The sequence below is a fragment of the Diadema antillarum genome, unplaced genomic scaffold (genome assembly GCF_040938485.1).
Source record: "Diadema antillarum isolate AM-2024a unplaced genomic scaffold, OU_Dant_1.0 seq00000894_RagTag, whole genome shotgun sequence".
Classification (NCBI taxonomy): domain Eukaryota; kingdom Metazoa; phylum Echinodermata; class Echinoidea; order Diadematoida; family Diadematidae; genus Diadema; species Diadema antillarum.
Genome location: NW_027271757.1, coordinates 1,115,329 through 1,140,000, shown reverse-complemented (window position 1 = coordinate 1,140,000; position 24,672 = coordinate 1,115,329). Strand labels below are relative to the sequence as shown.

The 24,672-nt window shown below is 37.0% G+C and overlaps 1 protein-coding gene across 1 annotated transcript in view; it reads right to left on the bottom strand.

Moving 5' to 3' along the window:
* Window positions 1–1,652: 1,652 nt before the first annotated feature.
* The window catches only part of LOC139741000 (CDAN1-interacting nuclease 1-like), a 36,096-nt gene continuing 13,076 nt past the window's right edge, over window positions 1,653–24,672 (bottom strand). Inside the window, exons 10-12 of the mRNA XM_071651589.1 lie at window positions 23,744–23,809; window positions 23,038–23,143; window positions 1,653–1,746 (exon numbers count right to left, since the gene is read on the bottom strand). Of these exons, the coding sequence (XP_071507690.1) occupies window positions 1,653–1,746; window positions 23,038–23,143; window positions 23,744–23,809 (266 nt within the window). The remainder of the gene's footprint in view (window positions 1,747–23,037; window positions 23,144–23,743; window positions 23,810–24,672) is intronic.

The following is a 24,672-nucleotide window of genomic DNA, read 5'->3' as shown; positions in this document are numbered from 1 at the left end:
GCAGCCTCCTGAGTATTAATAAATTGTCCGTCACCATTTTAACGGCCTTCTTGGCTTTCCTCTTAAATCTTTGGGAGAGTGTGAGCAGTTTTGCCACCATCGACAAGGCTTTCGAAGCAGCTCCCTACGAAGGATTTGGACAGCGGCCGAACTGCAGGTAAGGCAGTTGTTTTGATTCGCAAAGGAAGAACTATTACAAAGAAGCCTACAGCAGTATGTCATCAATTAACAAGTTACACATTATAGTTGGCATCCTCGAAGTGTGGACATAAATATGCCTTCTGATGACTTAAAGGAACATATATACAGGCGACTCCCATTAATAATGAACTCCTCGCAACAGACAGTTTTCTTTGGTTATATTGATATTTCGTTATAGTCAAACAATAAAGTATGTAAAGATATTTAGACAATAATTTGGGATCTGAATTTGTACTTTGTTATAACGAGAGTTTTGTTATAACCATGTTTGTTGTAACCCGAGTGCACTGTATTTGCGTGATTCCATGATACAGAACTTATTGAGTATGCCAGCAGAGAACACAATTATTGCATTACAGCTCTACCCCAAATCATGCAGTCCTTGAGATATCTCTATCAATAATCCCTTCAACGTCTATTCATCTGGGAAGCCAAGGCTGCCCTGTAATATACAAAATGATGCACAGGTCTGAGTGCATCAGGAGGAGTTATGTGCATCAACGGTAACTAATGGAATGCTTAACAAATGAGATGAAGCCCACTGGTTCAGGCTAAATTCTATAGTTATAGCATGCACACTTTTCCGAACAATGAATAGAAAGACAAGTGCATCATCTGTTTTATAGAATGGGGGACAAATCTTTAGCAAGAAATCTGTTTTTTTTAAATCATGTTACCTGATGGCAGATTTAGTGGATGCATTTCCCTTGGCTTGCCATAGCTACAAGCCATGCATCCTGTAACTACTAGATGCATGGTAAATTTACTTGATGCATGGTTAGTTAGCCAATGGGCATCTCTTACTGAGTGCGTGAACGCTTATATAGTGCGGGAACTCTTGCTATAAGTGTGTGATAACATGTTTACAGAGGCCATTGTCAGTGAGGCAATGTGCAACAAGTAAAAATCAACACACAGCTCTCGACCAAATAGCTCCCAAAATTTTCTAGACCCGTTCTATAAACTCTGTAAGTCTCTGGTGTAACAGTAAGAGTTCCTTTGCTGTTTGCATTTTGCACATATTTTGTGTACAGGTGGAGGACTATAGGAGAGGGGTGATACACTAATGCAATCATTTCGTGTCATCGAATTTAAATCAACAGCATTCAAAGGAAATTCAGCTTGATTGTACCCACTCTTAAATGTCACATTCTTACTCCTGAATGCATTTATACATGTGTCTGAATTTCAACCATAAGCAGTGTAATATTTTGCTCACACAATTTGAGTCTCAATGTTTACATTTAAGCCATTTCCATTTTTGCAATCCTGCACTCTCTTCTGCAGCTTACGAACACATGCAAGATTACCGATGAATTAACAAATTCATGATTTTGCTACCTGGGCATACCCAAGATGCTACAGTGATGGTCTGCAAATCATCCATTGACCTTTGACCTTTTGATCTTTGACATGTCTTAATGCAACAAATTTTGGACATCCTTCTTCCATCATCTACGGGGTGAAGCGATTCCCTGCTCCATGCACCCAGTGGCCAGTTCCTCGATGAAACCATGCCAGTAGATGACTAAGCCAGACCCAAACCTGCACAGGTAGCACATAGATAGCAAGAAAGGATGATTGTATGCACAGGCAACTACAGTACATCTTTCTTTCATATCAATTGTATGGTTATAACTAGAAATGTCGTTATGGCGACTGGTATGCCTCCGCCATAATGCATGATTCTCCTAATAGGTCTATAGTACATGTGGACAATGTGTGATTACATTTTCACAAAATTGGCGAAATTTTAAAATGACATGTTTGTCACAAATGTATTGAATGTTTACCTTCCTTGACCTATGTTTAATTGGATGAATAGGAGAGCATGTATTTGGGGATTTAAGAACTTTAACATGACTTTGACCAATTCATAAGTTTATGCACTGAGTAATTTTCAAGGTATGGAGAAAAAGCACAATTTCTGTATTGAACAGTAAATTGTTATCATTTTCATCTGGCCTTTGATTTATAAGAGAATCACTGTCAGGCAGAACATACATAAATTCAGCATGTACTAAGTTTCAAGGTAACTTGAGCCACTTCCGAGATATGGAGAAAGAATTAAGTTCAGCACTTTCACTTGATCTTTGACCTTTTGACCTTTGACCTTCTTGGCAAAAAAAAAAAAATCCCAGAGAATCTCTATTGGGTTATACATGCATACATCAAGTTTAAAAAAAAAAGAAGAAGTCCTGCTGGCATTGCACAAATATAAGGAAAATAGTAAAATTTTGAAGTATTGCCCTTGACCTTTGACCCCTGACCTTTGACCCCATGAACCCTAAATTCCCTAGATAACCATTGCCAGTCAGTAGATGCATATATATACTATGTTCCATGAAGATACCTTGAACAATTTCCAAGATACAGAGAAAAAAATGAAAATTTAACATTTTATTTGACCTTTTGACCTTTGACCTTTTGACCCCATGACCCCAAACTTTCACCAGAGAATCTTGATTGGGTAGTACATGTATACACTAAGTTTCAAGAAAATATCTTCAGGCATTGCATAGATATGGGGGAAATAGTAAAATTTTAAGCATTTGACCTCGACCTTTTGACCTTTGACCTTGAGCATGTGCACCCAAAAGTTGATAGGCACAACTTCACCCCCTAATACACATACATGCCAAGTTTCATTAGGATACCTCAAAAGGTTTTGGTAGTTACCCTGTCCACAAAATTCATTACAGACGGACGGAAGGACGGACGGACGGAAAGACGGACGGACGGACGGACGGACGGACGGAAAGACGGAAAGACGGACGGACGGACGGACGGACGGACGGACGGACGGACGACCCGAAAACATAATGCCTCCGGCACCACTTCGTGGCGGAGGCATAAAAACATCTCTCTCTCCATCCATCTATCAATACATCAATTCATAGCAACCTTACTGCCACTCCATGCAAACAGAGTATAGATTAACTTCAGGGGGATCATACCAGACATCTGGTCTTGTCTTGTTGCTTTATCAACATGATTTTTTTTAATGACATATCTTAACAATCAAACAATCAATCTACATCACTATAGGGGGTGCAAAACTAACATTGTGATACACACTGTACAGAGACTCCAACTCTCCCGTTTTCGACGGGAGATCTCCCGCCGAAAACCCATTTTTGCAAAATCTCCCGTTCTCCCGCTTGAGATTTAATTCCTCCCGTCCTGGCTCTGTGTCTCCCGTTGGAAAGGATTTCTTACTTATTGCTATCGTATGTTGAAAAAATAAGCCTTAGATAGCACCAGAGAGCATCTAGAACCCTAGGAACTTCGCGCTTCGCACGCATCAACTTAGAGTCTCCCGTTTGCTAGGGGTTTCGGGCGGGAGAATCTCCAGATCAGAAGGTGCTTGGGGTTGGAGTCTCTGACTGTACCACAAAGTTTAGAAAGGACCAAGCAATGACTTGTCACCTTTTCTACCATGAGGCACTTTTTTCTAGTTTAAATGTAAGTGACTGCCTAATTCAAAGTTTGAATTTGTGAACAAATTGCACTTTGATCTGTTCATTTCACAGGATTTTATGTATATAACCACATTTTCTCAACAACACTGTTTCAAATATATTCTACATGAGACAAGAAAGTTTTAGGTGGAATTTCAACATTCTGACCCCTTCACAAATCCCAGAAAGTTGAAGGCGACTTATTTTGGAGTCCAAAGTACATGCGACCTATTGACATACATATTTCTGCAGTTTGCCCAAAGTACAGAATACAAAAGTGAGCAAACACAAAGTAATTACATTGAAATTGGGTGGACCACAATATTTTGTTGATATGACCCAACTTTGAGGACCCATCTTTTTTGGTGTCCTCATGTTTTTTTTTTTCGAAGGAGGCACATTTCCTGCTACCAGATATGCCAGATACACTTGTTTGTTACAGCAGAATCACCTTGTGTGGGTGACTGATGTTGTTCTTTTCTAGGAATAAAAAATTCAACAACTACTATTTGCAGCTTGGAGAAAACTCTGTTGTGTGATGCAGTTTGAAAACCAGGCATTTTTTTTTCCTCCACCACATCAATATATAACCTGTCATTGCTTTTTAAATCTTTATTTCAAGGAATAACACATACAGAAGTTGCATGGGGGTGGGGGTGGAGAGTTAGGGGTGGAAGAAATGTTCAAATGAGTGCGTGCACAAACATACAATACCTCTCTCAAAGCTTAGCTTTCCTACCATACAGTCCCTCACATTTAAGTGTGCAAAACAAAAATTGATATGGAATAGCATTTTGAAATCCCCTCTCATCTACAGTCAACTTGCACAGCAGTGCACAAGGAAGAGAGAGAGAGAGCTAGATGCTTAAAAACATGACGGATCGCTTTTTCTGTCGGCGGCGAATTCGGAGCACTCTGTGGTGCGGCCTAAAAAGAGTGATGGCGTCCCAATGTTGACGGCAAATTTACGGATCAAGGAAGCTTGCGGCAAAAAGTGCAGGCAAGGCTCTGACTGACCTCTTCTTCCAGCGGGGTAAGATATCAAATTGTGCACCCATCTCGTCTTTGCGATTCCCGGTACTTCTTCGACAATCTTATGCGATGGAGAGTACCATGTATTATGCGTACGGTACATCCATCTCTAGTAATTCTGTTTCTAACTGTGAAGATCGCACAAATTATATGAGGTTGTGGTACTCTTGAGGAAACCTTATTTATGATATATGCTGGCAGCAGAAGAAATTTGGCTTCAGATATTGCGTCAAGAAAGTTTTGAACTGAACCTCATCCACTTTGTGAAAGAGAAATAATTTAAAGGTATTGTTTACCATTGGGAGCAGTGATTTAAAAAATATTCAAGTTATCACATTTGATGCATAAGTGTAGATCAGTTGTATCATAAAACATCCTGCCATATAAAAATTTTGCAATAAAGCCTAATAAATAAAGAGATATCACTATTTTTCTCGATAAATCATAACCGTAGACAGTTTATTCTAGAAACAATTCTATTATAACTATTCTATTATAACTATTGTTCATATTTTGTATATCTAACAATACTCAACACTGATTATAATGAATAACATTTTTACATTGGCTGTTCAAACAACTGATGCTTATGCTGCTTCTTGAGAAATTAGGGGAAATACAATTACAAGGACTTAAAGACAAGTATCTTTGATATCAACCTCAGAGAAAACTACTTCAACTACTACTACTACTACTACTACTACTACCACTATTACTACTACTATTACTACTACCACTACTACTACTACTACTACTACTACTACTACTACTACTACTACTACCACTACTAGCACTACTAGCACTATTACTACTATTACTACTACTAGTAGTACTACTTCCATTAATGATAACAACTATAATAGTTACAATGATGATAATGTTTATCAAATCAGCAGCAGGAGTAATGATAACCACACAAACAGAAATGGAGGACAAAGCAAGCAAAAGTCTCACGCAGCATGTCTGACCCTAATTATAAAGGAGTGTATGTGTAGTGTGTTGCTAAACATCGAGTTTCGAGTTTCGAGTTTCGAGTTTCGAGTTTCGAGTTTCGAGTTTCGAGTTTCGAGTTTCGAGTTTCGAGTATCGAGTATCGAGTTTCGAGTTTCGAGTATCGAGTTTCGAGTTTCGAGTATCGAGTATCGAGTTTCGAGTTTCGAGTATCGAGTTTCGAGTTTCGAGTATCGAGTTTCGAGTTTCGAGTTTCGAGTTTCGAATCTCAAATTCAAATTTCAAGTTGCAGATTTTCGTTAATTGGTAATTGGAAAGCCAGCGATAAATCGGGAGCCTGTGTCTCCTTCTTTGTCATTGAATACTTCAAGCCTTACAGCAATAGCTTTGGAATCTGCGCTATTTTGTTATTGAATTACACTTTTACTGCGATTCCATATCAAATTTGTGTGATTGAGTTACGTAACAAGTGTACTGTACAGTCCATAACATTTGCAGCAAAAAAGAAAAAAGAAAAAAGAATAGGGCCCATGTCATTATAACGAGATCATCGGTCCGACTAATTTACTTCATTATGTCGAGACAATTGCTTCGGTTGAGAATGATAAGGGCGTTAAGTTGCCACAAAACCCATAGTGTTCAAGACAACTTAACGCCCTTCTCATTCTCAACAGACGAATTGTATAATGACACATGGAATACAACCACAATTGTGCATTTATTAAAATGCCCTGGTGCAAACTGGTTACATGTATAGACGGATAATATGACGCGATATTGATGAACAGAAAAAAGTACAGTCATGTGACGGGGAAGTGCTGACCGTAGGGAATTTACTCGTGAAAAACAAAGCAAACTCTTATTTTCTAGGCTTGTTATCGAATGTTTTAGATTTGACGATGCCGTATAATGATATCGCAGACGGGACCTGCCTTTCGTTATACGATTACATAGCTGCTATAACTTGACCGCCGCGTATAAAGCACCCGACTTTAAAAAGAAAAGGAAAAGAAGAGGATAAAAGAAGATGAAAAAGAATGGTGAAACTAACAGAGCTGTATCGCGCTAACCCTCCAGAAGCCGGTTGGAAGATTACTCTTTATGTTCGGCAATTTGCTTAAATGTCTTTGGAGTTCAGGTCTTTGTCAGACAGCTTCATTTATTTTGAGTATATTATCATTATATTTATGATCGCCCTGCTCTTCCTGCTGTTATTATTGTCAGCGACAAAGTATTTGCAATCGAGCAAGAAAGAGGTAATTAATTTTTTTCCTCATTGTCGATTCAGGAGATTCAAGCATGGCACAAATTCGAGTTCAAACTTTTTTTTTTTTTTTTTCCCTTCCACAGGGTGTTTTATTCATACACATATTCAGAAAGTCACATTTACAAATAATTTTTTAAATACAAAACATCGACAAAGAGTGGCCTACTGCACTTGTACATATAACATATAACTTATATCATTTTTTTTATTTTATTGGCAGAAATAACCCTGAAAACACTATGAATATCATGCAATTTTAATATTCAAAAGCACTTAATGAATAAAGCCCATTTCTTCACAAAAGTTTTTTCTCTACTATTCATTTGACTTATACATTTTTCCATCTCAAAATAACATTTTATCTCAGATATTATATGTTCGAATGACGGAACGGTCTTTTTTAATTTCGCTGAAAAAATTTCTCTTCTTATAACAATCATCATACAGTTTAATGCACTGTTGTTGAGACCATATCATCCGAATAACTTGTGTTGGTTTGTAAATACAATTTGTTTATCTATCTTCAAAAGTAACCATCGCTCAAACTTATTCCATATATTATTTGAATAAGGACATGAACAGAATATATGCATTATGGTTTCCTCACTGTCATTACAAAACGTACACTTTTTATCTGTTACAAAACCAAATTTTAAAAGAGCATCTTTCATATATAATATTCTATTGAGAATCTTAAATTGAAACCACCTCATATTAATATCAATAGTTGATTCAAAAGGAATTAAACAGTATAAAGACCATGTTTCATCATCAAGATCCAACATGCTACTCCACTTAACAAAACTGTTACAATGTTTTGACGTGTGTCTTAACAACGTTTGATAAATATCAGAACAACCTTTCTTATATTTCAGTATTACATTTAAACCATGAGGAATAAAAGGGTCTGCTATTTTCGACATGCGGTTTTTTGCAAATGATTGGATAGAATTACACAGTCCACCGTGCTGAAGAAAGTTAGTTTGTATATCAAACTTCCTCTGAAATTCAAAATATGAAAGAAATTTTCCATCATTATCTAACAAGTCATTTATAAAACGTACACCTTTTTCACACCAAGACTTAAAATATACAGTGTTATTATTCATTTTAATCAAAGGATTATTCCAAAGAGGCTGGCTTGCCCAATTATCATTTGTATTGATTTGTAGAAATTCTGAAAAAGCCAGAAGTACCTCTTTCCAAAAATCATTAGACATTACATTGGCAAGTTTTTTGTAGTACAGTGACCCCATAAATAAATGAAACGATACTGGTTGGGGCAAGAAAGAACGGAACATGTGGAACGTATAATTTTCAGTCTGCGGATCACAAATAAACCTTCTGATCCAGGATATTTTAAGAGATTTAGCATGCATGAAAATATCAATCATTTTAGTACCACCATGACAATATAGCTGGCACATTTGATTTCTATTTATTTTATCAGGTTTATTTTCCCATATAAACGAATAAAAACAACGATTTATATCTGTCAATGTTTTAAAATTTGGTTCAGGAAGTGATAACAACAAATAATTTAATTTTGACATCAATAATGATTTAACTACAGTAATTCTTCCTAAAACAGTAAGTGATCGTTTAGACCAGGAGGTCATTGTGTTTGTAATATCTTTCATTTTTTCACAATAATTTTGTTCAACCATTTCATATAATTTAACTGAAAATTCTATTCCCAGGTACCTAAAGTACCTACCCTGAAAAATCCAGTCAAAATTACAATCTTCCAATAATTTAATTCTACAATTCCGATTCTTTCCTATCCATATTATTTTAGTCTTTCTGGGGTTAATTCTTAAATTCGATATGTTAGCAAAAGTATCAAAAATCTCAAGAGCATCTTTTAGATCTTGATCTGATCCGTTAAGTGTTAAAAGTGTATCATCTGCGTATTGTAATACTTTAAAATTTTTTTCATTAATTTGCAACCCAACCACAGAATTTGTGTGCCTAATCATAATTCCAAGAATTTCACTGACCAACAGAAAAAGGTAGGGTGACAAGGGATCTCCTTGTCGACAGCCCTGTTCTATTTTGAATCTATCTGTAAAATAACCGTTCACTAAAACACTGGAAGTAGCATTGTTGTAAAACAACTGAACCCATTTTTTCATAGATTGGCCAAAGTTAAAAAAATCTAAAACTTTAAAAAGAAACTTATGAGACACAGAATCAAAAGCCTTTTCGAAGTCAATTAAAAGTAACAAACCTGGTATATCATGTAACTCTGTATATAAAAGTATATCATACAGTAAACGAATATTTTCACCAATGTATCGACCTTCCAAAAATCCGGTTTGATTTCCATGTATCAAATATGATAAAAATGTCTTAAATCTGTTTGCTATACAACCAGATGCCAGTTTATATATTACATTCAATAAAGAAATTGGACGCCAATTCTTTAGAAACTGTCGGGGTTGATTTACTTTTGGAATTAATGTGATTACTCCCATTTTTTGTGCTCCCGACATTTGTCCTGAAAAATAAGCATAATTTAAGGAATTTAACAAAAAAGATTTTATTTCCTTCCAAAAAACACGATAAAACTCCACGGTAAAACCGTCTAATCCGGGAGATTTATTACATTTCATATTTTTTAACACAGAGTATACCTCTTCTTCATTTAAGGGACCTTCTAATGATAACGACATTTGTTGTGATAGTTTTGGTATGTCAGAAGATGACAATAATAAGTCTAAATCTACATCTGTGGTTTCTTTTTCTTCATACAAACTGGAATAAAACTTAAACACTTCTTTCTGTATATCACACTGATTCATAATAATATCATTTTCACAAAAGAGCTGACGAATTTGTCTATTAACATTATTCTGTTTTTCCAAGGTTAAGAAATACTTTGAGGGCTTCTCTCCTAATTCCATCCACTTAATCCTGCTTCTCATTGCGATTCTTTCATTTTCTTTTGAGCGTAATATTTCAAATTCTTCTTTCTGTTTATTTATTTCATCTAATATTTCGCTTTTATCATTACACAGTAATAATTTTTCTTCTAATTTTTCTATATTTTTCTCCAATTCCTTTTCTCTATCAATATTTTGCTTTTTAATATAAGAAGCGTAAGAAATAGTTTCCCCACGTATTATCATCATTAAAGTTTCAAAAAATAACTGATCATTAACAGTCAGCTGACATTCACCAATTACGTTGTCACTGTGATCAAACTGAACATTTCCCTTTGCATAAAATATAATTGTATCTTTTATAATTTGTTTAATTTTCTGAACATATATTTCATCTTTCAATAAAATATTATTAAATTTCCAAAACCCTGGTCCCCGTTTAAACTCATTAAGATTTAAACTAAGAGAAACTTTAGCATGGTCAGTACGGTAACCTGAAGAAATATCAGTGTTACAAACTAAAGAGAGCAATTCGGAGGATATCAAAAAAAAGTCTAATCTACTTTGTTTAAAGGGATTTTGTTGCCGCCACGTATAACATCTTTCATCCGGATTACATATTCTCCATGGATCACATAAACTTAAATCATTTTTCATTGTGTCTAATTGTTTTTTGGCCCTAGGGTTATTTACATGTACATAATTATATGTATCGAGGGTTGTATCCTGAACTAAGTTCCAATCACCACAAAGGATAGTATGTGGGTTTTCGAATTCTAATATAATCTTTTGAAGGTCAACAAAAAAATCAGGTTTATCAGTATTCGGACCATATAAAGATATAAATGTCAGATTATATTCATATAATTTCAAATCTAATATCACAAAGTTTCCTGTTTTATCTATCATAACTCTATTAACTTTTACTGGGATTGTGTCTTTAAATAATATGGCGACACCTCTTGAGTTTGAGGTATTACATGAAAGAAAACATTCACCTTTCCATTCCTTACGGATTTCTGCCTCAGTGCTCGGTATAAAATGAGTGTCTTGAATACAACAAACATCATACTTTTTTGACTTCAGATAAGACAAAACATCTTGCCTTTTTTGGCTATTCGCTAGGCCACGACAATTCATCGAAATAAATTTTACATTATCCTGCATTAGGTAAATATACCTTCAGAAAACGTGCAAAAGGACAACCTGTGGAAGTAGTTTTCAAATGAATTACACACAATAGACTACAAAAGACAAATAGCAAAACACACACGGGAGAGGGCGTGCTAACCAAAACTCGGTTGCTTACCCGAAGAGTCTCAAGCGACCCCTCAACAACAATTAAAGATAAAATAAACCCAAAACCCCAAAAGAAGCTCCATGGGAACACCTACCCCCAGAGTACTTAGAAAAAATGTTTGCAAACCGAGATGCCACGAAATGGTGGCACCTCTGCGTGAAACAATTAAAATTAGCATGTACACACTGCTTTCAAATACTAGTACACCCCTGTAGCCCGCGTATGCCTCGTACCAACGTATTCGTGTCTGTCATGTATCTCGGGTCGAGGGAACCCTGAAAATACTTCAAACAAAACTACCATATAATGTCATAAACATGTATATATTATGCATACATGTATGCATAGACATATAATGTATAATAACACATCCATATCCATACACACACATGCACATACATGTATGATATACACTTTTGCAACCCAGTCATGAATAAACCAACCTGTGTGAGCATTCACAGGTGTTGAAAACCAACCTATCCCTTTCCGCCATGCAAAAACATAGCCCCATATTCAAAAGGAAAACATGTGGAATATCTGCCTATTCATTTGCACGTTCATGCATGTCAAAAAACATCACCCTTGGTAAACACGAACAATTCTCTGTTCAATGTCACTGCATATCAGCAAAGCAAACTGAAACTAACTCTTAAAGGGATTATACAGTTCTGGTTGAGACCCAATTTCAGGTTTCCAACATTTTTTGGCGAGATAATGAGAAACCTCCTATGAAATATGAAAAAGCATATAATTCCATGAGAAATTCAACGTCTATCCGAAGAAAACCGGCCCCGAGACGCCCGAGACATCCAAAACAGAGCGATTCCAATAAAGTGTGGGACCCACATTTTATTACGATTGCTGTGTTTCACTCTGCTTTTGGATGCCCCAGCCATTCCAAACCCGATCCCCACCGAACAAACCCCGAATTCCTCCCAAAATGGTACGCTCTGTACTATGTCCCAAGAGTCTTCCTGGTATCTCACAAAAAACCAAAAGCCCAATTTTCAACTCCACCAACACTGTACTATCCCTTTAACATAATATTAGAATCACTATTAACTTTAGCATCCATATTGTCTTGATTACACTGACCCCAAGTGATATCCACCCATAAAAGAAATACCAACCTCTGCGTGACACAATTGCAATTAGCATGTATCATCCCTTCACAGTACACTTGTATAACCGGTGTCATGCACAAACCGAGACGCAGGGGAATGACGGCACCTCTGCGTGACACAATTACAATTACAAATGTAGAATGTACATGTACACAGTTTTCAAATACACCTCTGCATCCAGCAGATATATGTTTTTTACCTACATACTCATGCCTGTTTACATGCATATCAGGCCATGTGAATCCTGAAAATACTTCAAACAAACTACAATAATGTCACATACATGTACATTATGCGTGCGTGTGTTTTATAAACATAGAAACACATCCTTGTCCATACCCACACATGCACACACATGTAGATACGTATAATAGACTAACCTGTGTGAACTTTCACAAGAGGCATTAGTGCTGAAAACCCAACTGTCCTTTGAAACCGTTCAAAAACACCGCCCCATATTCAAAAACAAAAGGAAACTTACGGAATATCTGGCTATTCATTTGCACTTTCATGCATGACAGAAACATCACCCCTGGTAAACACGAACAATTCTCCGTTCAGTACCACTCCATATCAGCAGAGCAGATTGAAACAAACTTTTAACATATTAAAATCACTATTAACTTATGCATCCATTATTGGCTTGATCACATTGACCGCAAATAATACCGCCGCCATTTTTATGAAATATTTTCCCGTGCATAACATAATTACAATTAGCATGTGTCATCCCTTCACAGTACACTAAGTCTTGTACAGCAGGTGTCATGCACAAAACGAGACGCAAAGGGAATGGTGGCACCTCTGTGTGACACAATTACAATTAGAATGTACACAGTTTTCAATTACACCTCTGCAGCCCGCAGACCGATGCTTTTTACCAAAATGCTAATGTCTGTTTTGCATATGAGGCCAAATGAACCCTGAGAAATTCCTCAAACAAACTAGAATAATGTCATGTACAAAAATTTATAATGCATGCATGTATTCTATAAACATAGAAACACATCCTTTTCAGTACCCACACATGCACATACATACGTATATTTGGAATTCAATCATGAATAAACCTATACCTGTGTGAACTTTCACAGGTGTTCAAAAGCAAACCGTCCTTTCAAACCATGCAAAAACACCGCCCCATATTCAAAACAGGAAACTTAAACGGAATATCTGGCTATTCATTTGCACGTTCATGCATACTGTATCAGAAACATCACCCCTGGTAAACACGAACAATTCTCCGTTCAATACCACTCCATATCAGCAGATCAAATTGAAACAAACTCTTAACATGTTAAAATCACTATTAACTTCAGCATCCATTATTGTCTTGATCACACTGACCACAAATAATACCGCCGCCATTTAGATGAATATTTTCCTGTGCATAACACAATTACAATTAGCATGTGTCATCCCTTCACAGTACACTTGTACAGCAGGTGTCATGCACAAAACGAGACGAGGGAATGGTGGCACCTCTGCATGACACATTTACAATTAGAATGTACACAGTTTTCAATTACACCTCTGCAGCCCGAAGACCTATGTTTTTTACCAAAATGCTAGTGTCTGTTTTGCATATCATGCCAAATGAACCCTGAAAAATACCCCAAACAAACTACTATAATGTCATAGACATGTACATATTATGCATGCATGTATTCTATAAACATGGAAACACATCCTTTTCAGTACCCACACATGCACATACAATGTACATACGTACACGTGTACATGTATGCAACCCAATCATGAATAAACCAACCTGTATGAACTTTCACAAGTGTTAAAAACCAAACTGTCCCTGCCAACCCTGCAAAAACACAGCCCCATAATTAAAAGAGAGAAAAACAAAAGAAAAGAAACTTACAGAATATCTGGCTGTTCATTTGTCAGTTCAAACTTTGTCAGCGAATTGCTGCTTTCCTAAAATAGCAATGTGACATTTTGTGATTGAATTATAAGTATGTAGCCCTTGTCTGGTGCAACATTAAATAACATGTCTTTGTACTGTGTTAAACTTTAAATAGTCTAAACTATAATCACATTGTGTAGGATAATCAGGACATTGTGACAAGAGAAAGTGGGCACTAGACCACACATTCCTGAGCACTGTGGTCACTACTGGTCATTCAAGGACTCCTCCAAGCACACGCCTGTGTTCTGACAGGTTCCGAAGTCCAGACTGTGTGGTTGTCATGGCAATGCACATGATATATGTATATACCAACTTCTGGTAGGAACCTGCGTCATCACCCTTCTCTCTCACTCTCTCACTCTCTCTCTCCCTCTCTCTCACCTCCCCCATGCTTTATTCACTCCCGCTCTTGGTTCCAATCTCCCTCTGTCCCTGTCTCCCCTTATTCTTTTAACCTAGACCACTTTCTCTCCCTACCCCTCTCTATCGACGGATCGTCTTTTCTTAGAATATATAGGGTTATTCATTTCATGCGAAATGGTGTCTTCCATCTGATGAAGCAAAGTTATGCAAGTATTAACAGTATGATATTTGAAAGTAATTAGTTTTAGAAAATGTTTCGTGTATTATGTGTATGAAAGTGTATTACATTGTGGTAAAACCAACCAAAAAATACGCTTCAACTGAAGACTCCACAAAACCCTCAAACTGCAGAATACCGTCCATCTAATTGAGCAAGATGGTACGTCTACCTCATGTTGCATCATTTTGGCTCAAACTTTCTCTTCTTTTGCTTCTGCTCTTCAAGGTGCGAGGATGTGTTGAGCATCCCAACTTTTGACAGTCTTCACAACTTTTGGTATTTCAGGTCAACCCAACTACATTGACGTGACACAATGGCACGTCGAGAAAAATGTCTGCAATAAAATCAATTTCTTGTAATGGCTCAACTAATGCAGAGGATGTACAAAATTTCGACTTTATTATAGGAATTCCTTTGGCAAAACTGAACCATATTGTAAATAATGTATGATATTTTTTAATAGTACCATTAAAGCAAGATATACATTTCCTTTAAAGACAGTTGTCTACGTAATTCAGCAGTCATGGTAGGGAAGTTATTCAACCACTCCTTGTCAGCATTCTGTGTGGTGAATGTTGATGTTACACGCATGTATTTTCTCTGTAGACCGAAAGGTTTGGATTGTGCTAAGTCGGTGCAAAAGTTAATTCTGTCTTGCATCGTAAGTTTGTCTTTGTCATTAAATTGCAGCTTTCCTACTATAGCAATGGAACATTTTTTGATTGAATTGTGAATAGATTCTCCTGGTCTTTATAATCTCAGCGAAAAAAGATTTGAAATTGGGCAAGAAAGACTTGACTCGAATTTTAGCCATTTTCGAGTCTAGACTCGAAAATGGCAAAAGTTCGAGTTTCACCTTTGTCATTGCATTGCAGCTTTCCTACTATAGCAATGTAACATTTTGTGATTGAATTGTGAATAGATTGTCGTGATCTTTATATTGGCAGAAAAAACGGATTTGATATCGGGCAAGAAAGACTTAACTCGAATTTTGGCCATTTTCGAGTCTAGACTCGAAAATGGCAAAAGTTCGAGTTTCAACTTTGTCATTGAATTGCAGCTTTCCTACTATAGAAATGAAACATTTTGTGATTGAATTGTGAATAGATTGTCCTGATCTTTATATTGACAGCGAAGAAGGATTTGATATCGGGCAAGAAAGACCTGACTCGAATTTTGACCATTTTCGAGTCTAGACTCGAAAATGGCAAAAGTTCGAGTTTCAACTTTGTCAGTGAATTGCATTTTTCCTACTATAGCAATGTAACATTTTGTGATTGAATTGTAAATAGATTGTCCTGATCTTTATATTGACAGCAAAAACGGATTTGATATCGGGCAAGAAAGACTTGACTCGAATTTTGGCCATTTTCGAGTCTAAACTCGAAAATGGCAAAAGTTCGAGTTTCAACTTTGTCATTGAATTGCAGCTTTCCTACTATAGAAATGTAACATTTTGTGATTGAATTGTGAATAGATTGTCCTGATCTTTATATTGGCAGCAAAAACGGATTTGATATCGGGCAAGAAAGACTTGACTCGAATTTTGGCCATTTTCGAGTCTAAACTCGAAAATGGCAAAAGTTCGAGTTTCAACTTTGTCGATGAATTGCATCTTTCCTACTATAGCAATGTAACATTTTGTGATTAAATTGTGAACAGATTGTCCTGCTCTTTATATTGACAGCGAAAAAGGATTTGAAATTGGGCAAGAAAGACTTAACTCGAATTTTGGCCATTTTCGAGTCTAGACTCGAAAATGGCAAAAGTTCGAGTTTCAACTTTGTCATTAAATTGCAGCTTTCCTACTATAGCAATGTAACATTTTGTGATTGAATTGTGAATAGATTGTCCTGATCTTTATATTGGCAGAAAAAACGGATTTGATATCGGGCAAGAAAGACTTAACTCGAATTTTGGCCATTTTCGAGTCTAGACTCGAAAATGGCAAAAGTTCGAGTTTCAACTTTGTCATTAAATTGCAGCTTTCCTATTATAGAAATGAAACATTTTGTGATTGAATTGTGAATAGATTATCCTGATCTTTATATTGGCAGCAAAAACGGATCTGATATCGGGCAAAAAAGACTTAACTCGAATTTTGGCCATTTTCGAGTCTAGACTCGAAAATGGCAAAAGTTCGAGTTTCAACTTTGTCAATGAATTGCAGCTTTCCTACTATAGCAATGTAACATTTTGTGATTGAATTGTGAATAGATTGTCCTTATCTTTATATTGACAGCGAAAAAGGATTTGAAATTGGGCAAGAAAGACTTAACTCGAATTTTGGCCATTTTCGAGTCTAGACTTGAAAATGGCCAAAATTCGAGTCAAGTCTTTCTTGCCCAATTTCAAACCTTTTTTCGCTGAGATTATAAAGACCAGGGGAATCTATTCACAATTCAATCAAAAAATGTTCCATTACTATGGTAGGAAAGCTGCAATTCAATGACAAAGACAAACTTATGATGCAAGACAGAATTGACTTTTACACTGACTTAGCACAATCCAAACCTTTCGGTCTACAGAGAAAATACATGCGTGTAACATCAACATTCACCACACAGAATGCTGACAAGGAGTGGTTAAATAACTTCCCTACCATGACTGCTGAATTACGTAGACAACTGTCTTTGAAGGAAATGTATATCTTGCTTTAATGGTACTAATAAAAAAAAAATATCATACATTACTTACAATATGGTTCAGTTTTGCCAAAGGAATTCCTATAATAAAGTCGAAATTTTGTACATCCTCTGCATTAGTTGAGCCATTACAAGAAATTGATTTTATTGCAGACATTTTTTCTCGACGTGCCATTGTGTCACGTCAATGTAGTTGGGTTGACCTGAAATACCAAAAGTTGTGAAGACTGTCAAAAGTTGGGATGCTCAACACATCCTCGCACCTTGAAGAGCAGAAGCAAAAGAAGAGAAAGTTTGAGCCAAAATGATGCAACATGAGGTAGACGTACCATCTTGCTCAATTAGATGGACGGTATTCTGCAGTTTGAGGGTTTTGTGGAGTCTTCAGTTGAAGCGTATTTTTTGGTTGGTTTTACCACAATGTAATACACTTTCATACACATAATACACGAAACATTTTCTAAAACTAATTACTTTCAAATATCATACTGTTAATACTTGCATAACTTTGCTTCATCAGATGGAAGACACCATTTCGCATGAAATGAATAACCCTATATATTCTAAGAAAAGACGATCCGTCGATAGAGAGGGGTAGGGAGAGAAAGTGGTCTAGGTTAAAAGAATAAGGGGAGACAGGGACAGAGGGAGATTGGAACCAAGAGCGGGAGTGAATAAAGCATGGGGGAGGTGAGAGAGAGGGAGAGAGAGAGTGAGAGAGAAGGGTGATGACGCAGGTTCCTACCAGAAGTTGGTATATACATATATCATGTGCATTGCCATGACAACCACACAGTCTGGACTTCGGAACCTGTCAGAACACAGGGCGTGTGCTTGAAGGAGTCCTTGAATGACCAGTAGTGACCACAGTGCTCAGGAATGTGTGGTCTAGTGCCCACTTTCTCTTGTCACAATCCTACACAATGTAGTTTAGACTATTTAAACTTTAACACAGTACAATGACATGTTATTTAATGTTGCACCAGACAAGGGCTACATACTTATAATTCAATCACAAAATGTCACATTGCTATTTTAGGAAAGCAGCAATTCGCTGACAAAGTTTGAACTCGAATTTGTGCCATGCTTGAATCTCCTGAATCGACAATGAGGAAAAAATTAATTACCTCTTTCTTGCTCGATTGCAAATACTTTGTCGCTGACAATAATAACAGCAGGAAGAGCAGGGCGATCATAAATATAATGATAATATACTCAGAATAAATGAAGATGTCTGACAAAGACCTGAACTCCAAAGACATTTAAGCAAATTGCCGAACATAAAGAGTATTCTTCCAACCGGCTTCGGGAGGGTTAGAGCGATACAACTCTGTTTCACCATTCTTTTTCATCTTCTTTTATCCTCTTCTTTTCCTTCTCTTTTTAAAGTCGGGTGCTTTACGCGGCGGTCAAGGTATAGCAGCTATGTAATCGTATAACGAAAGGCAGGTCCCGTCTGCGATATCATTACGGCATCGTCAAATCTAAAACATTTGATAACAAGCCTAGAAAATAACAGTTTGCTTTGTTTTTCGCGAGTAAATTCCCTACGGTCAGCACTTCCCCGTCACATGTACTTTTTCTGTTCATCAATATCGCGTCATATTATCCGTCTATACATGTAACCAGTTTGCACCAGGGCATTTTAATAAATGCACAATTATGGTTGTATTCCATGTGTCAGGATACAATTGTCTCGACATAATGAAGTAAATTAGTCGGACCGATGATCTCGTTATAATGACATGGGCCCTATTCTTTTTTTTCTTTTTTTTTGCTGCAAATGCTAAGGGTTGCACAGTACACTTGTTACGTAACTCAATCACACAAATTTGATATGGAATTGCAGTAAAAGTGTAATTCAATAACAAAATAGCGCAGATTCCAAAGCTATTGCTGTAAGGCTTGAAGTATTCAATGACAAAGAAGGAGACACAGGCTCCCGATTTATCGCTGGCTTTTCAATTACCAATTAACGAAAATCTGCAACTTGAAATTTGAATTTGAGATTCGAAACTCGAAACTCGAAACTCGAAACTCGAAACTCGATACTCGAAACTCGAAACTCGATACTCGAAACTCGAAACTTGATACTCGATACTCGAAACTCGAAACTCGATACTCGATACTCGATACTCGAAACTCGAAACTCGAAACTCGAAACTCGAAACTCGAAACTCGAAACTCGAAACTCGATGTTTAGCAACACACGTATGTGTATTGGTCTCACAGCATTACGCATTCACAATGTACAGTCAGCTCAGTGGCGGTGACGACCATCAGCGGAAAGAGTGTGGGTGGTCAGATCCATCAGAAATGGGTTCATTCTAACTTGGTTCGATCGCCAATGGATCATGTGACTTACGTGCAGCATCACATCACATTTGATAAATGATAAATGTGAAAGCAGACGCATTTTTATCTGATAACAACCTGGAAGGTGGCCAGTAGAGCACTCTGGAAACAATTGTTGGGGATATCCTTAACCGGTTGAGGATGAGTCCTAAGTATACTCGGGCACGGGTCTATGGGAAGGGCGCGTTGTTGCAAAATCAGCCCATCCTCAACGGGTTAATTTCCAATGCATTGCATGTTTTCAATATCCACTGTAAACCATTGGGCTATTTGATACAGCGACTGTGACTCTTGGAGCTCTTAATGATATCTCGCTACTCTACAGACGAAATTTGGAGGACTCTGGGAAGGTTTTATCAAAGATACGAGCGAGGGCAGCAGCTCGTGGCAATCCTACGCTGCGTAATCATACCACATGCAGATTGATACTCTTCAAATTACATCTGTGACATTCTCACTCTTGGGTTCATGAAGGAAAGAGCATAATACAGACAGAGATATAGGTAGATAAGGACAGAGAGAGAAAGACAGACACGCACACAGACAGACAAACATACATATGGATAGATAGTTAGATAGGGGAGAAAGAGAGAAACGGACAGACAGACAGATATATATATATGTATAAAACATACAGCTAGATAGTCATATGAGAGATAGAGAAAAAGAGAGAGAGAGAGAGAGAGAGACAGACAGACAGACAGATAGACTGTCAGAGAGAAAGACAATCAGTCAGATCTAGCTGAAACATTGATTAATTGATCGCGGAGCAGCACACCACATTGACTGAGGCTCATTTTCCGGGGGCTTGACTTGGGGCCAAGCGCTCCTCCTCTAATAATCAATCATGATATCTCATCAGAAGTTGACAGGTGACAAATATTTTGATTTCTACTCATTCAGCTGCATTCCAATCAGCACATTCAGCTGTTGGACATAAATACATCATATATATTTGTGTGTGTATGTGTGCATCTGTGTGAGAATTTCACATGGCCATACTGCATGCGTACACATGCTTTGTGTGTTTATTTCATATGACCTGAAGACATGACCTTATGCTCCTGCGACAATTGCTCCACTCATATTTTCTCCAAGGAGTTAAAGGGATGGTATAGTATTGGTGGAGATGAGAAATGGGCTTTTAACTTTTTGTGAGATATCAAGAAACCATATGTGAAATAGTACAGAGCATACAATTGTACGAGGAATTCAAAGTTTATTTGATGAAAATCGGTTTTGGAATGGCCGAGACATTAAAAAACAAAGTGAAACAAAGCCGTTGGAATAAAAGGTGGGACCCATCTTTTATTAATACCCGTGGTATTGCTCTGATTTGAGTATCTCAGCCATTTCAAAACCATTTTTCATCAAATAAACATTGAATTTCTCTTGGAATTGCATGCTAATTCATATTTCAAAAGAGGTTTCTCATTATCTCACCCAAAAATGTTAGAAACCTGAAGTTAGGCCTCAACCAAAACTATACAATCCCTTTAACAGGGTTAGGGTTGTGATAGGGTTTTAGGCTTAGTTTGATGTGAGGTTTAGGATTAGGGTTACTTAGGGTTATGTTTGTGGGTTGAATTTAGGTTTGGATTAGCGTGCAGATATTTTGTGGGAGCGATTGTCATAGGATCAAATGTCATGGAACCATTAGAATCATGCCTTGCATTGCAATAGATGTATAGCACAAGTTTAGCTTCCTTAGCTATTGGATAACAAGGGATGGACCCTGTAAACGCATACCACTAATATGAACATATAAACATACACTTCTTACCTACATACAAGCATAAATGCACATGCAAGTGCACACAAGGAAACATTTACACAGACACAGACACACAAACACAAGTATACATTACCAATTTTGTAGAACAGTTCAGATTATATCATTGGACATGAGTAATCTGAATCATTTTATCCACACATGTATCACCAGCATTGCCTAGTCTGGTTATAACTCTAATGACATAACTGCCAAGCAGTAACCACTACATTGTATGTGATAAAAATAAGCTGCTTCTATTTGGCTATTTGGCTGATATTCTAAACTGAAAAAAAAAAGGACAAAGAAAAATCACCATCCCCCTCCCCCCCCCCAATATAATAATAATAATAATAATAGTGGCTACTTGTATAGCGCACAGGTCCACTTTTCAGTGCTCATGGCGCTTCAAAAATGAAAAGATATCATATATTTACATGCATATACATATTCAAACATTTCAATGAATAAGAAAATGGTAAACAAAACCAAATATATACCAAATAAAGAATACAACATATACCAATTAAAAATACAATATTGATCCAATATTAATGACATACAGCAATTACAGTCCTCAGTATGAAAGGAACAGATAAGTTTTAAGTTTGGATATGTAGCCAATCCAGAGAAGAGACCTCTAAAAAGACACTACAGCACTCTACAGCTCTGCGACAATAAATAATCATCACGCATCAAATTGTTATTTATTCATTTATTGCTTATTTCTTATATCTGCTTGCACTTATGAAAATTGTGTACTGTTCACCTAACAGTAATCTACATTTTTACATAGGTAGATATACTTCCATAAATTCTCTTTTGTGATGGCATGCACCCCCCCCCCAAAAAAAAAGAAAAAAAAGTTCAATAAATTAGAAAATCACTCAAAGAATGCAGACCTCCGCCAAGCCAGCAGCTCATTTCCACCCTTACATGCATGCAATTTCCCAATAGAGAAGCCTTTTGTATGTCATCAGCTTCCAGCTGTGAGGTGCGTAGCCCCAGCAAAACACCCTTAACTGTATGTAAACCTCCGGTACGTGCAGCTTAAACTCCCAAGTTCATTGCCCTATATGCCAACAGACCAAAAACCCTTCAAAAATCCATAAAAATTCCTTGATCACTACCAAAATTTATTCATCTGTTCATTGAGTCACTATCGACTTTTCCTGTAAGTTTCATTCAAATCCGTTTGTAACTTTCTGAGTTATTTTGCGCACAGACAAACCAACGCCAATGAAAACATAACCTCCTTCCTTGGCGGAGTTAGTAAATACTGCAACACGAGGAATGTTCATGTGCATTTTAATTTCGCGAATTTATTGACAGCCAAGATTCGTGAAATTAAAATGCACACGAAATTTCTTGTCTACACTATAGGCATTGAATGTTAGAGGCAACTCGCGAAACTTTCATGCCGCGAAAAAGGTCGTCAGCTCCAATTTGCGCAAAATTTCATGCCGCGAAAATATCATGTTTTACAGTAGCATCTCCATCTTGGATGCAAACATTCATGGCATCATCAACCAACCTACCTGTTGGCGTAGCTGAGGTACTGGTCCTTGAGGTAGTTCTCATGGCTGAACTTGTCACCAAACGAGGCCTTGCTCTCGATCCAGTTGATGATGTGTCCATTCCAAGCTGGTAAGAAAAGACACCAGACGCTCCACTTTTCAATTTAATTTAATTCAAGTTTTAAAAAGTTCTGTTTTTCCTATTGTGACGACAACTGTTCCTACATCACATAATTTTCTTTCTGCTATTGTAGTTCATGATGAATTTTGTCACCTCATGGTTTCTCCTATGTTTGCCTGTTAACACTCTACTTACTTATTGTGTTTTTGAAATTGACCATGCTCTATCCTGCATTGCATTTTCAGCACCAATTTATTGGGATACAGTGCTTTTCAAATACTCAATATTTATCATAAAATTTGTAATACACATTCTTTTTGTTAAACCATAACAAACATCTTCTTCTTGAATTATTGCAGTGGCTTTATTTGTGATAAACTTGAACTCTATGCTACACAAAAGAGACAAGAAAGTACAATTTTTTTTCTTTATTTATTTTTTTTTGAACAATTAGTCATTTTCAATGGTGAGACAGCCCTTTCTGGAGAATTCTGAAAAATGATGGAATTGACAGACTGAAAAATAAAAAGCTGCCTGACATATGGACAAGCATCACGTCCTTCAATCTGGACTCTTTCTTGTTTGAAGTTCTTTCTGAACACTTACCGACTGGAACCTCCAGTTTAGTGTCTGGTGTCTTATCATAGCCCTTTTTCCTCATGTCATCTTCCTCTGCAAAGGAGAATCAAAAGCAGTTACAAAGCTTATTTGACTTCAGGCAGTGTATGATAAATGTTAAGACTGTACATGAACCGTGACAGCACTATCCCGTCCCTCTAAAAAAAAACAAAAAAAATCAATAACAAAATAAAATAATACAGATTTATAAAGGATAAACAATTAAACTGTCATCATAAATTCAAAACAGGAAATGACATCCACAAATATCAGTATCACTTCTGCACCCACAACATTTAAAAAGGAACATCCTCAACATTGTTGCTTTGCTGGAAATGCTTCGCTGGAAACAGACCTTCCAACATTTCTAACCTGAAATATAGGAATGATTTGGCTCAAAAGTAGGAAAGAAAGAGCAGATCCCATAGGACTGTGTAGTAGAATTTTAAAGAAAAATAGGAAACTCCTATTGAACAAGAGCTGGGAATGGTCAAAATTCAGACTCTTTCCTCCAAATTAAGAATGGTTGGGAGGTCTGTGGAAAGAACCACTTTGTTGCTGTCACAAAGTAGACTTCAGTAGTTGCTTCTCCATTTTCACTGGGACTGCACAGAATTTCCTTTTCATCGTACACAGCTAACTGTGTAAATTTTATTGTCAAAGTGTTACGAACAATTCTCGGTACCGCCAATACCTAGGTGCTGTGCACAGAGCAGTGTTTCAGATGCATTATGGGAAAGCTCAGGGGACAAACTTGCTCTGGTTTTGGCTGCATGTGCACTCCGGTCACATTCCATCTTTATTCAGGGTTATTGTTTGTTGAAGATTTCTTTGCTTTCCATCATGTGACCAGCACATTGAAGCCTTGCGGTACTGAACCATGTCTCTAGTGACCGCAGATCAGTAAAATTGTGAAA